Source organism: Schistocerca gregaria, chromosome 11 (genome assembly GCF_023897955.1).
Source record: "Schistocerca gregaria isolate iqSchGreg1 chromosome 11, iqSchGreg1.2, whole genome shotgun sequence".
Classification (NCBI taxonomy): domain Eukaryota; kingdom Metazoa; phylum Arthropoda; class Insecta; order Orthoptera; family Acrididae; genus Schistocerca; species Schistocerca gregaria.
In genome coordinates, this window is record NC_064930.1 from 52,866,481 (window position 1) to 52,880,055 (window position 13,575).

The window sequence follows — 13,575 nt, forward strand, 5'->3', positions numbered from 1 at the left end:
TGTAACTCAAGAAATTCCCATCCTTTGGCCAGTGTTTTGACAACAGTGAAGTGCTGAAGACGACTGTCACACGCCAGTTCCATTCACTGGCAGCAGGCTTCCGTGACAGGATACAAAAGTTGATCTCACAATATGACAAGTGCCTCAATTCTTTTGGCGAATGTCAAAAAATGCCCAGACATAAAGTTTTTCATGTAACTCTGTTGTCTCTGTTCAAGAAACACACGGAGAAACTTACTTTCTGGATGTGCCTTGTATTGAGCTATGGGACCGAGAGGCGATATAAATTGGAATTTATAGGCCGTATAAACTGGAATTTATTTAAATTCTGTTTCATGTGGCCTGAATTGAATCATCATCACTACAAATTCTAAAGGTGGCAGGGGTAAAATACAGGGAGCAAAAGGCTATTTACAATTCGTACAGAAACCAGATGGCAGTTATGAGTGGTTGGGAAGGGAGTGAGACAGGGTTGTAGCCTCTCCCCGATGTTATTCAATCTGTACATTGAGCAAGCAGTAAAGTAAACAAAAGAAAAATTCGGAGTAGGTATTAAAATCCATGGAGAAGAAATAAAAACTTTGAGGTTCCCCAATGACATTGTAATTCTGACAGAGACAGCAAAGGACATGGAAGAGCAGTTGAACGGAATGGACAGTGTCTCAAAAGGAGGATATAAGATGAACGTCAACAAAAGCGAAACGAGGATAATGGAATGTAGTCGAATTAAAGCGGGTGATGCTGAGGGGAATTAGATTAGGAAATGAGGCTACTTCAAGTAGTAAAGGAGTTTTGCTATTTTGGGAGCAAAATAACTGATGATGGTCGAAGTAGAAAGAATATAAAATGTAGACTGGCAATAGCAAGGAAAGCGTTTCTGAAGAAGAGAAATTTCTTAACATTGAGTGTAGATTTAAGTGTCAGGAAGTCGCTTGTCAAAGTATTTGCATGGAGTGTAGCCATGTATGGAAGTGAAACGTGGACGATAAATAGTTTGGACAAGAAGAGAATAGAAGCTTTCGAAATGTGGTGCTACAGAAGAATGCTGAAAATTAGATGGATAGATCGCATTACTAATGAGGAGGTATTGAATAGAATTGGCCAGAAGAGGAGTTTGTGGCACAACTTGACAAAAAGAAGGGACTGGTTGGTAGGACATGTTCTGAGCCATCAAGGGATCACCAATTTAGCATTGGAGGGCAGGGTGGAGGGGAAAAAATTGTAGGAGGAGACCAAGAAATAAATACACTAAGCAGATTCAGAAGGATGTAGGTTGCAGTAGGTACTGGGAGATGAAGCAGCTTGCACAGGATAGAGCTGCATCAAACCAGTCTCCGGACTGAAGACCACAACAACAACAACAACAACAACAACAACATTGTGAAGCAACAAAGCCATCATTTGATAGTGACCAAAGACAAGTTGAAAATCGGAGAAATTGTCACTGTAATGGATTTCGCAGAAAAATATTCATTTCTGGTGGTATAAACAAGGAAAGTTGCACTGATCCATGGTGGCTTTACTACTGTTAATTTAGTAGCCCTGCTGCTACCAATTTTAAATAGTAACTTCATTGGCAAGGGACCAAACCCGATAACTGTGTAAGAATAGCTGCAGGAGGGTATCTCTGGAATTGGTTCCAGATTCTGGAAAGGGTTGCTTTGCCAGGTTTCCCAGCCGGCAACAAAAGTTTTTAATCAGGTTCTTAAGTCTATTGTGTGTTGCACTGTGTGCGTGCATGCATCTCATCTGAATATGGAAATGACCACTGTGGTTAGTAATGTGTACTTAATAGTGTGCAGAATGTAAGAAATTGTGCCACTTTGACGTCCACACGGGTGCTCCATGGATTAACATTGTGCCATTGGAGTGTTGTTTGTGGACTAGAGAATTACTGTCGGGGAGCGCATGGTGCACGGACCACGTAGTGCACCGGTAAGACACTCCGGCAGGACAGTTTGGTTAATATAACTGCCATTGTTTTGTCTGTCACGTGCTGGTGTGGAGGTAGCTGCTGACAGTTAACTTTCTTCTGAAAGCAGATCCCGGAGTGACAGAAGAGACGTACGACCCCAGCTACTGCTCGGTGAAGCTGCCACCACCACAGCCACTGGCTCCCGTCGACTCCGACTGTGCCGAGAGGTACGTACCGGGTCCGGTGCTGCCGTCATTTCACTTTCCTTGTCGTCGCCACCTCATTAGCTGTTTAACAAATTCTCTTCACTGTTAACTTACTAGACCTGACTGTGTAATTTGTAGCAGGTAGGGCTAACTTCATCCACTTGAGCCACACATACTCCCACAAGTTCAAGTTCTAGCAATTTGTCTTTGGTGTAAAATATATTTGATTCATTTGCTTCGCAAGTTTGTGAGTTAACTTCCCATTTTTTAACAATTTCATCTATGCAGCTGTCCCCTTTCAATGTAAACTTAAAACTCTAAAGTTGGGTTCAATGCTTTCAGAAATATTAATAAACTTTAGTTGACAAACCTTTACGTCAGTCGAGCATACGTACAGCACGGTGGCTGACGAGAGTAGTAGAAGTGCTAGAAGTTGCGAGACTACGTACAACTTCGGACCGATAGTCACACAGTGCGTCATGTATGCTGACACCATTGACACCGATCTGTGTTACCTCTGCACTGCCAAGTTTGGTTTCCTGTTTTGTGATTGAATACTATTTTTGGAGCCACAAAAGTGGATGACAATACAGATAAAGCAAACTATACACTAAATTTGGAACATCTAACAGAAGTAGGCTAGGGTGCTGCCAGCTGGAAAGTTGTCTGAGCCAATTGAGATCCCCCACCCCCCATTATATTGATTCAGTTGGTCTCACCCCACTGTATGTTAACTTTCAATAAAGTATAATAATTATCCTTTTCAGGCTGAGCTTCGTATGAAAATTTTATCTTCTTGCTAGTGGTCGTACCGGGTAGCAGTTTGAAAATACACGCGCTTCTGATGTGGTCCGTCATAATTTAGAATGCTGTTTGTTGAAATAAAAAATTCTGATGCAATAACCATTCATTGCTGTAATGTTGTTGTTGTTGTTGTGGTCTTCAATCCTGAGACTGGTTTGATGCAGCTCTCCATGCTACTCTATCCTGTGCAAGCTTCTTCATCTCCCAGTACCTACTGCAACCTACATCCTTCTGAATCTGCTTAGTGTATTCGTCTCTCGGTCTCCCTCTACGATTTTTACCCTCCACACTGCCCTCCAGTACTAAATTGGTGATCCCTCGATGCCTCAGAACACGTCCTACTGACTGATCCCTTCTTCTTGTCAAGTTATGCCTCAAATTTCTCTTCTCTCCAATTCTGTTCAATACCTCCTCATTAGTTATATGATCTATCCATCTAATCTTCAGCTTGCTTCTGTAGCACCACATTTCGAAAGCTTGTATTCTCTTCTTGTCCAAAATATTTATCGGCCACGTTTCACTTCCATACGTGACTACACTCCATACAAATACTTTCATAAACGACTTCCTGACATTTAAATCAGTACTCGATGTTAACAAATTTTTCTTCTTCAGAAATGCTTTCCTTGCCATTGACAGTCTACATTTTATATCCTCTCTACTTCGACCATCATCAGTTATTTTGCTCCCCAAATAGCAAAACTCCTTTACTACTTTAAGTGTCTCATTTCCTAATCTAATTCCCTCAGCATCACCCGACTTAATTCGACTACATTCCATTATCCTCGTTTTGCTTGTGTTGGTGTTCATCTTATACCCTCCTTTCAAGACACTATCCATTCCGTTCAGCTGCTCTTCCAAGTCCTTTGCTGTCTATGACAGAATTACAGTGTCATCGGCGAACGTAAAAGTTTTTATTCCTACTCCATAGATTTTAATACCTCCCCCGAACTTTTCTTGTAATTTAAACAAATTAACAAATCTTGCCAATGTTGGATCGGAAATCACACCCGTCCTTTATGTATACTCCACAATTGATCTGAAAAGTATTCTGAAATTGATAAGTTAATACATCAAAATTTAGATCATCTTGCTGCCTTCCAAAACGTGTGAAGGCTGAGCCTTCTTTTATTTATTAAGATAGAAATTAAATCTTTGACATTCATTTTATAAACGTTTTAAATTATAACATAAAAGAAAAGCTTTTTAGAACTCTCCCTCCACTCCTCCGATTTCATCACCCACCCGCACCCGCACAAAAAAAAAAAAAAAAAAAAAAAATAATAATAATAATAATAATAATCTGCACATGTAATATTTTAGTGAGTGGTGTGTGCTTATACTATAATCTGGAAATACTCTTTGTAAAGTTATCATTGGAAATGGAGAATATAATACATACCTGATAGTTTCAGTTACAGACTACAGACCATAGTGTCCATTTGAATACCTCAATATTTGCCTATGGTGCCACATAGGCCGGCAAAATGCATCTATCATCCAGCCCCGATGGCTACTGTAACTTGTCATGCTATCTGAAACAACAAAATTTCAAACCATCAATGGGACCCTTACAACACCTGTTAATGTCCCCCTAGACATCACTCACTTGTCTGAAGATGAGGCAGAGATGTTTGTCCCCTCATGTACATCTACATATGTACTCAGCAGTCAATCGTAGGGTGCCCCATACCACTACTACTCATTTCCTTTCCTGTTCCACTTGGAAATACAACTAGGGAAAAAAACTGTCTATATGCCTCCACAGGAGCCGTATTTCTAGTACCTTATGTTCGTGATCCTTATGCGTAATGTATGTTGCGGGCAGTAGAATCGTTCTCCAGTTAGCTTCAAATTCCAGTTCTTTGAATTTTTTTGATAGTAGTTCTCAAAAAGAATGTTGCCTTCTCTTCAAGGATTCAAATTTAAGTTCTTGAAGCATGCCCATAACACTTGTGTGTTGTTTGAACCTACCAGTGACAAATTTAGGAGTCTGCCTGTGAATTTTTTCAAAGCTTTCCTTTAATCTGACTTGGTACAACTGCCGAACAAGATCTTGTACCTCATCCTATGAACCTCTCCCCACCCCCATTCTTTCTCCATTCTATCCCAGTTCGCACTCACTAATTCCACCTCATCCAGTCACATCTGTAGCTTCTCTCCTTCATACAATCCATCCAAATATATAATCTTTTCTTTGATATCCTTGTGACTTCACGCCTCTTGTAGGGAGTTTTCACCTCTCGCTATCATCGACTCCCTCAGATTTCATCATGTTTGCTCTGTTTGCATCCATTTCATCCTTCTTGTGGTTTTCACACATATTTGGGTGTTTTTTTGACATAATTCTACATTAAAAGGGGTACAACTTTGCTTCCGCCATTTGCTAATAGGTGGTGACAGCGGTAAGTAGCGGTTGAAAGAAACAGATCGCAGACCTCGATCAACATAACCTCATTCAAACATTGGTTGATTTGTGCCTGCATCATTAAGTTGTTCATGATTGAAAATGTCAGTTTACAAGCCTAATTCTCGTCATTTGTGGGAGGTGTTACTGTTTTGTTTCAATATGAAGAAAATAGCGGCTGAGTCTTATCGAATGCTCTCAAGTACATATGATAAAGGATGCTATTAGGGAAAGAACGTGTTGAGCTGTTTCAACGCTTCAAGAACGGTGATTTTAATGTCATAGACCGGCATAATGGTGGAAGAGAATGTTTTCGAAGATGTAGAGTTGGAGACATTGTTGAGTGAAGACTCGTGTCAAACTCGAGAAGAATTGACACGATTAGTGGGAGTGACACAGCAAGCAATATCGAAACGTCTCAAGGCTATGGGCATGATTTGGAAAGAAGGAACTTGGGTCCAATGTTTGCTGAAACCGAGGGATGTTGAACGGCATTTGTCTGTCTGTGAACAGTTGCTTCAGAGGCAAAAACAGAAGAGATTTCTGCATTGCATTGTGACCAGGGACGAAAAATGGGTTCATTACAATAACCCTAAACACAATAAATCATCAGGATATCCTGGCAATGCTTCCACGTTGACAGCCAAACCGAATATTCATGGCTCAAATATTGTGAAGCAATCGCAGGTGCTCATAATCGAACGAAATTAATGTGTTTGCGCAGAGCATTAAAAGAAAAACGGCTACAGTACAGTGGGAGTCACGATAAAGTGATTTTGCGGCATGACAACACTTGACCCCATGTTGCAAAAGAGGTCATAACATACTTGGAAACATTGAAATGAGAAGTCCTACCCAATCTGCCATATTCTCCAGACATTGCTCCCTCTGACTATCACCTGTTTAGATCAATGGCGCATGGCCTGGCTGACCAACACTTTCAATCTCGTGCAAAAATCACAAATTGGATCGCATACTTTGAATGATACATGTAAACCAATTTGTTTCACTAAAGCCTCAAATGTTGGGGAAAAAATGGTGGAAGCAAAGTTGTACACCTTATATTTACATAATTTTTTGCATTTTTTCCACCACCATGGCTCCTCGCTTCTTCCATCTGCGTCATTACAGAAAAAGTTTGCTTGTCCCTAGCCATAACCCAGTCCAATATACAATTCCTGGATTGTTGCTTGTTTCATGGAATCCCCCCAAATGGCCTTACCATCAAATTACCTTTCTCTGGCTGCCACCCTTCCTTCCACAATGATCTCCACCTGTTCAGATTCCGCCAGTCCTTAGCCCTCGCCAATATAGGCCCGCAAAACTATATCGACCAAACCCTCTCGTGCGATGCAATCCCAAATTCCTGAAACCAGTAACACGCATTGAAACTTCTGCCGTGCAGGAACTAGAGCAACATGAACAACTCCACCCTGCTCACTTCCTACTCCCACCTAGTAGGAGTACCACTGTCCACCCCCTCCAAACCTCCGTCATGACTGACAAACCCTGTCTGGCAGAGCTACTACATTTAACAACCTACCCTCCAAAACTCCCTCCCACCACCACACAGAATTCAATACCTAAACAGACCCAAAACACAGTCATGAACCTTTTCTCCAGAAGCCTTCACCCCACAGAAATATCAGTCGTTTCCAAAGGCCACACCTTTTGTCCCACTCCCAAATTCAATCACGCAGGACTTGTGAAACGCCTTCTCTCCTCCTCCCAGTCCCAACAGTGGAAACACTTTCTCACAACCATTCCTCTCAGACTCGACAAAACACGAATGTTGAACCCTGCTTAAAACAGTTTCTTCCAATTGTGATCCGGACCACTGGAAAAAAAACAACAACACTGTTAACTTAACAGAATTTCTTAACCTTGACGCTTGCCTCACCATCGTTCCCCAAATCCTTCAGCATGCAAACTAACCTTACATCCGCAGAAAGATTGCAGTCCACCAACTCAATACTGATCCCAAACTTATAATCGTACCTGCAGATAAATGCTCCACCACTGTTGTTTTGTACTGCAAACCACCTACAAACCTTGCCACAGTGACCCCATTTGAGAAAGCCAGCAGGATCTCCAGTCACTACTCAAATCCTTGGGCCCATCCCAGAACCTCTCCCTAGAGTCCATCTCTCTGCTCACCCCTACCACTTCCTGCATCCCTACCTTCTACATGCTTCTTAAAGCCCATAAATCCAACCACCCAGAATGCCCCATTGTGGCTATTTACTGTGTCCCCACTGAGAGAATCTGTGCTCTTGTATACCACCACCTTCGACTTATTACCCAGAACTTACCGTCCTATATAAAAGAGACCTACCATTTCCTCCACCGACTCTCCACAGTTACTGTCCCTTACCACACGGTGTCCTGCTCATCGCTATTGATGCCACCTCCCTTTACACTAACATTCCTAATGCCCATTGCCGTACCACTATTGGCCACTACCTTTCCCAATGCCCGACATATTCCAAACCGACACTCTCCTTCGTAGTCACCAAGACCAAGTATATCCTCACACACAAATGGTTCTCCTTTGAAGGTATCATCTACAAACAAATCCAGGGTAAGGTTATGAGCACCCACATGCCACCATCCTATGCCGACCTATTCGGGGGCAGTCTAGAGGAATCCTTCCAACTCGCCCAAAATCCCTCACCTGGTTCAGATTCATTGATAACATCTTTGTAATCTGGATCGAGGGTGAGGGCACCCTATCCACATTCCTCCAGAACCTCAACAACTTCTCCCCCATTTTCTTCGCCTGGTGCAACTCAACCCAACAAGCCACATTCCTGGATGTTGACCTCCACCTCAAAGATGGCTACATCTGCACCTCTGTTCATAGCAAACCTATTAATGACCAGCAGTACCTCCACATCAACAGCTGCCAACCGTTCCGTACCAACAAGTCCCTTCCGTACAACCTAGCCACCTGTGGTCGTCAGATCTGCAGTGACGAGGAGTCCCTCCCAAAATATACTGAGGGTCTCACTGAAGCCTTCACTGACCATAATTATTCTCTCGACCTTGCACAAAAACAAATTTCCCGTGCCGTATCTTCCCAGTCTCGCACCACCTCTCAAAGTCCCACCGTCCAGCCACAGTGGAGCATTCCCCTCGTAACTGGAGCAATTGAATTACAGTCTCTACCAGGCTTTCACCTACATTTCGTCGTGCGATGAAATATTTCGTCCTGCCCACTATCCTTACCACACTTCCCGCAGCGGTATTCCGCCATCCACCGAATGTACACAGTATACTTGTCTATCCCTTCACAATCCCTGCTCCCATCCCTGTACCTCGTGGCTCATACACCTAAATGCAGGACCTGTCCCATACATCCCCCGCTACCACCACCTGCTCCAATCTGACAGGGCTACCTGTGAAACCAGCCCCATGATCTACAATCTAAGCTGCAACCACTGTGCTGCATTCTATGTGGGCACGACAGCCGAGCAGCTGTGTGTCCGCACGAACGACTGCCTACAAACTGTAGCTGAGAAACAAGTGGACCACCCTGCTGCTGAGCACGCTGCCGAATGTGACATTCTTCACTTCAGTGGCTGCTTCACAGTCTGTGCTATATGGATCCACCCCACCAGCTTTTCTGAACTTCTCAGTTGGGTACTTTCCCTGCAATATGTCTTATGTTCCCGTAACACTCCTGGCCTCAACCTTCATTAGTGACTGTCCCCTCCATCCAGCACTACAAAAGTCCTCATTCCACCATTGCATCCAGTCTTTTTGCTTCTCTTCCTTTCCGCTAACCTTCCTGCCCCCACTCCCTACCTCTCCCCTGCCCTCTGTGAAACCTCCCGACTGCACACAGTCGCCCTTCCCCCTCTCCACCACGTCCCTGCGTCTCCGGCATCACGTCACTGTCCGTAACCCCTACCCTACTATCCCTACCCCTCCTCCTCACACCACCCAGTCGCCACTTCTGTCAATACCACTGCTGCTCGCAGTGTTGCCTCAGACTGCAGTCGTGTGTGAGAGTTGTTTGTGTGAGTACGAGTGTGTGTCTGTCGTCTTATTTTTGACGGAGACCTTACTGACTGAAATATTTATTTGTGACAGTCTTTATGTTGTGCCTGTCTGTGACTCAGCATCTCTGCTGTATGGAGTACCAAATTCCCTTTTCATAATATTGTTAATTAACATTTTTCTACATTTAGAGCTAGGTACCCTTCACCTCACCAACTAAAAAATTTTGTGTAAGCCATCTTGTATCCTCCTGCAATCACTCAACTTTGACTCATTATCATACACCACTGCATCACCAGCAAAGAACTGCAGATAGCTTCCCACCCTGTGTGCCAAATCAATTATGTATACAGAGAATGATAGCAACCCTGTCACACTTTCCTGGGGCACTCTTGACTATACCCTTGTCTCTGATGCACATTTGCTGTTGAGGACGACATATTGCGTTCTATAACTGAAGAAGTCTTCGGGCCACTCGCATCTCTGTGAACTTACTCCGTAGGCTTGTACTTTCCTTAATAGCCTGCAAAGGGCCACTGTCTCAAGCGCTTTCTGGAAATAAAGATATATGGAATATGTCTGTTATCCTTCATTCGTAGTTGCCTTTCCTGGTGTACCGTCACAGTTCTCAATTCTCGGAGAAGTTTTCTCTCGGAGGTCTGACGAAGTGGAGATGCATTTGTTTTCCGTTCTTCTCGAAGCACAGTCAGTAGTTGTGTGCAGATTTCAGACGATTTGATATAGTGCAGTACACTCTATTTTGTCCTAAAGGTGTCGAACACAATTCAGACAGGTACTTGAAGTAGACCGTCCTGTCATTTCTATCTAATTTTCTTCACACTGCAAAATAGAAACCACATCTCACAGACACTTAAGCCCCACTGGCGGCTCGCCACTCTTTGACGGATACGTGCCGAATGCTGACTTGTGCTTCTGACGTGTAACGAATGACTGGCTAACATGTAAATCCCAGCCCAGGGTTGACAGGTAGGGATCGCACGTACCCTCTGGTCCAGGACAGACCCTGGAAGAGGTGGTTGGTCCCTGTGTCAGGTGTTTGGGAGGTGTGACCTGAGGTGTGAACAATCACCTGAGGCGGGTACGCCTCTGGAGAAGGGGTCCCCCATTTGGAAGGAGCGTGCCATCAGAGACACTCAACTGTGGGAGATTTTCTCACAGTGAGCTAATCATCTTCTCAATTGACATCTACGGAAGATAAACAGAATGAGGCTACCAATTCGAAGTAGCTTCCAGCTACTCCCCACCTTCCTCACAGTTTCACATACTGAAGACGGTCGGCCCTTTACCGCGGTAAACTTGTTTATTATTTAGAAAGGTGTTGATGCCATTGCCAGCCCTGTGAAATCCTATTGTCGTTAATTGATTGGTTGTTTGCTTTTGGAGACTACTTCTGATCCACAAACACAACTACTGCTCGCTTCTCCACGGCTAACCTGTTCGTGTCGAGGCCCGTAGAACATTGAATTTTTCCTGTGGCGTTGTTTGCATTAAGCTGCTCGACAGTCTGACTGAGGCCTAAATCTAACCGTACCTCTCTCATCAGACTGTCATTGCCGTACGTCAGGTGGTGACAAAAGTTAGATTTCTCCTTAATGCCTACAAACACTCTTTCCACCTTTGATAGTGGTGCTTCCATCCAAGGTCAAAGCCAGGCTATGAAATGATCAGACTGTACAGTCCGAATCCGATGTGCTGCTACCGATGTCGTAGTTTCGACCGCACCAGAATGTCTTGTCGACACCCGGCCAAATGTGTAATCTGTGGTAGGGGTGCACACGAGGGCAATTGCCCACCTCCTCCTCCCCGCCGTATCAGCTCCGATGGCGGCCGTGCCCGCGCCTCTCGAGATTGTTTCGTGTATCTTGATGAGTGGGCTGCCCAGGAGATCCGGGTAAAGAAATAAGTGCCTTACCCAGTTGCTCACAAGTTATCGGGTAGTCGCAAACCCTACATTCTACCATCTGGCACTTACAGTTCTGTTCTTACTACATCTTGCTCCGTGAAGAACATGGCCACGAAGACGTGTGACCTCAACTTCAGCTCTGAGGTTGTGAAATAGCCCAGTGTTAAGGTAGCTCTGCCGTCCCCTCATTCAGCTGTGCAACGAGCCGTAAAACCCTCGTGTCGAGGGGCAGAGCCGCCAGCTACACGACCGGCAGGCCAGAAAGTAGAGGAGGAGTACTCCCGTGAAGACTTCCTACGTCCCTCCAGCCGACAGACACCTCAGCCTTCCTCTGCTAACCAGAAAGGCATGAAGAAGTCCAACAGATGCAAACGATCTTCTCCGTCAAGTCGAAGATACTCTTAGACTGTGTCACTGCATGATACCTACGCCCAGCGGTCCTCTGTGTCACCGGTGTGCACCACCAACTATTCTTCTGGGTTGGACTCCACAACCGACAGCACAACAAAGCCACTGCTTCTGTGGACCTTAAGGAGCAAGATAGTTCTGCCTCTGAACCTTGTAGTGCAAATCTTCACAGGCTGGCACTCTGCAGCTGCTGAAGTGGCACCCCTTCATTTTTTCCTCTTCGTGACTCTCCTGCAGTAAACATTCGCGGCCTTCGATCCCGCAGAGAGGATTTGTGGCTGCTTTTAGAATCGCAGTGTCCCCTTTTACTCTGTCTTCGGGATACAAAATTGCATCTTCGCAACTGTTTTGAGCTTTCGCAATTCTTCTCGGTCCATTTTGACCTTCCCCCTGAGGTCGCCATTCCATCTCGATGTGGAGTCGTGTTGTTCATTCGGGATGATGATAGTCGACCCGTCTACCTGACTACCCATCTTCGAGCTGTTGCAGTTCACCTTTTCCTCCCTCACCAGACTTTTTCACTTTGTACCATTTATATCCCCCCACATTCAATGTCGCCAGGGCAGACTTCCTTCAGCTTATTGGGCAGCTACCTCCCCCATTTTTGCTACTCGGTGACTTTAATGCACATCATGCCCTGGGGGCTTTCTCCCAGAACCTGTCAGAGAGGTGCCCCCCCCCTGGCTGACCTTCTTAATCAACTTAACCTCTCCTGCCTTACCACAGGAGCACCCACATTCCTTTGGGAGTCCTCACAGACCTATTCCCATTTGGACCTATCCTTCTGCACTGCCCAGCTTGTCTACCATCTCGAGTGGTGCTTTCTTTCCGAACCTACTCGAGTGACCACTTCCCGTGTGCTATTCGTTTGCCGACTCCCAGCCCACTTGTCTGCACACCCAAATGGCAGCTTACAAGGGTGACTGGCGGCTTTACTCCTCCCTGGTGACCTTTGAAGAAGATGATTTTCCCAGTTGTGATAACGAGGTGGAATATCTTACAAATGTTATTCTTACCACTACTGAACATTCGAGTCCTCGCACTTCCCCTTTATCACCGTGACCCAGTCTGTTGGTGGACTGAGGCACCCCATGACGCAGTTTGTATGCAGAGATGTGTTCTCCGCATTTTTAACTGTTGTCCTACGATGGCAAACTGCATTCGTTATAAACAGATGCGTGCACAGTGTGGCCGCATTCTTCGGGATAGCAGAAAAGCTAGCTGAATTTCATTCACTGGTTCTTTCAACAGTTCCACTCCTTTCTGTTATGCGGGCCAACCTCAAACGGCTCTCTGGGCCGAGATCCATTCCCCAATTTTCGGCCTGACAGTAGCAGGCGATGTCATTGTGGACCCAGTTGCCATCACCGACACCTCGGGCAACCATTTTGTGAAAATTTCGACCTCTTCCCACTATCACCCTGTTTTTCTCCATTCGTAGTGAGTGAAGTAGACTCGGGTGATACCCTTCTCTTCACAGAATCGTTAGTGCTACAATGCTGCCTTTACTATGAGGGAGCTAGATCGTACACTCGGTTCATCCCGATCCTCCGCCCAAAGGTGAGACACTGTGCATTTCAGATGTTGGAGCATCTTCGTCTTGCAGGCAAGCACTTTCTGTTTAATACATACAACCGCGTCTGGGCAGAGGACACATTTACCGGATGCTGGAGTGAAGCCCCTCTAATCCCGGTAAGGACAAACACCTTCCTTCCAGCTACTTCTCCATCTCTCTCACCGGCTGTATTTGCAAGGTTATGGGATGTACGAGTCATGTCTGGTTAGTGTGGTGGCTCGGGTCTCACAGTTTGCCGACCACTGCACAGTGTCGATTTGGAGTGCACCATTCTGCAGTTGACCATCTCGTCACTTTGTCCACCCGTGTCACGAATGGCTTTCTGTGGAAATC

The 13,575-nt window shown here is 45.0% G+C and overlaps 1 protein-coding gene across 2 annotated transcripts in view; it reads left to right on the plus strand.

Annotated features, from left to right (window-relative positions):
- LOC126295390 (RNA-binding protein 45) overlaps window positions 1–13,575 on the plus strand; it is a 107,425-nt gene that overhangs the window by 64,053 nt on the left and 29,797 nt on the right. The window contains exon 8 of one of the 2 annotated variants that reach the window (XM_049987871.1): window positions 2,040–2,142. In XM_049987871.1, the coding sequence (XP_049843828.1) occupies window positions 2,040–2,142 (103 nt within the window). The remainder of the gene's footprint in view (window positions 1–2,039; window positions 2,143–13,575) is intronic. The other variant, XM_049987872.1, reaches the window with a different exon arrangement.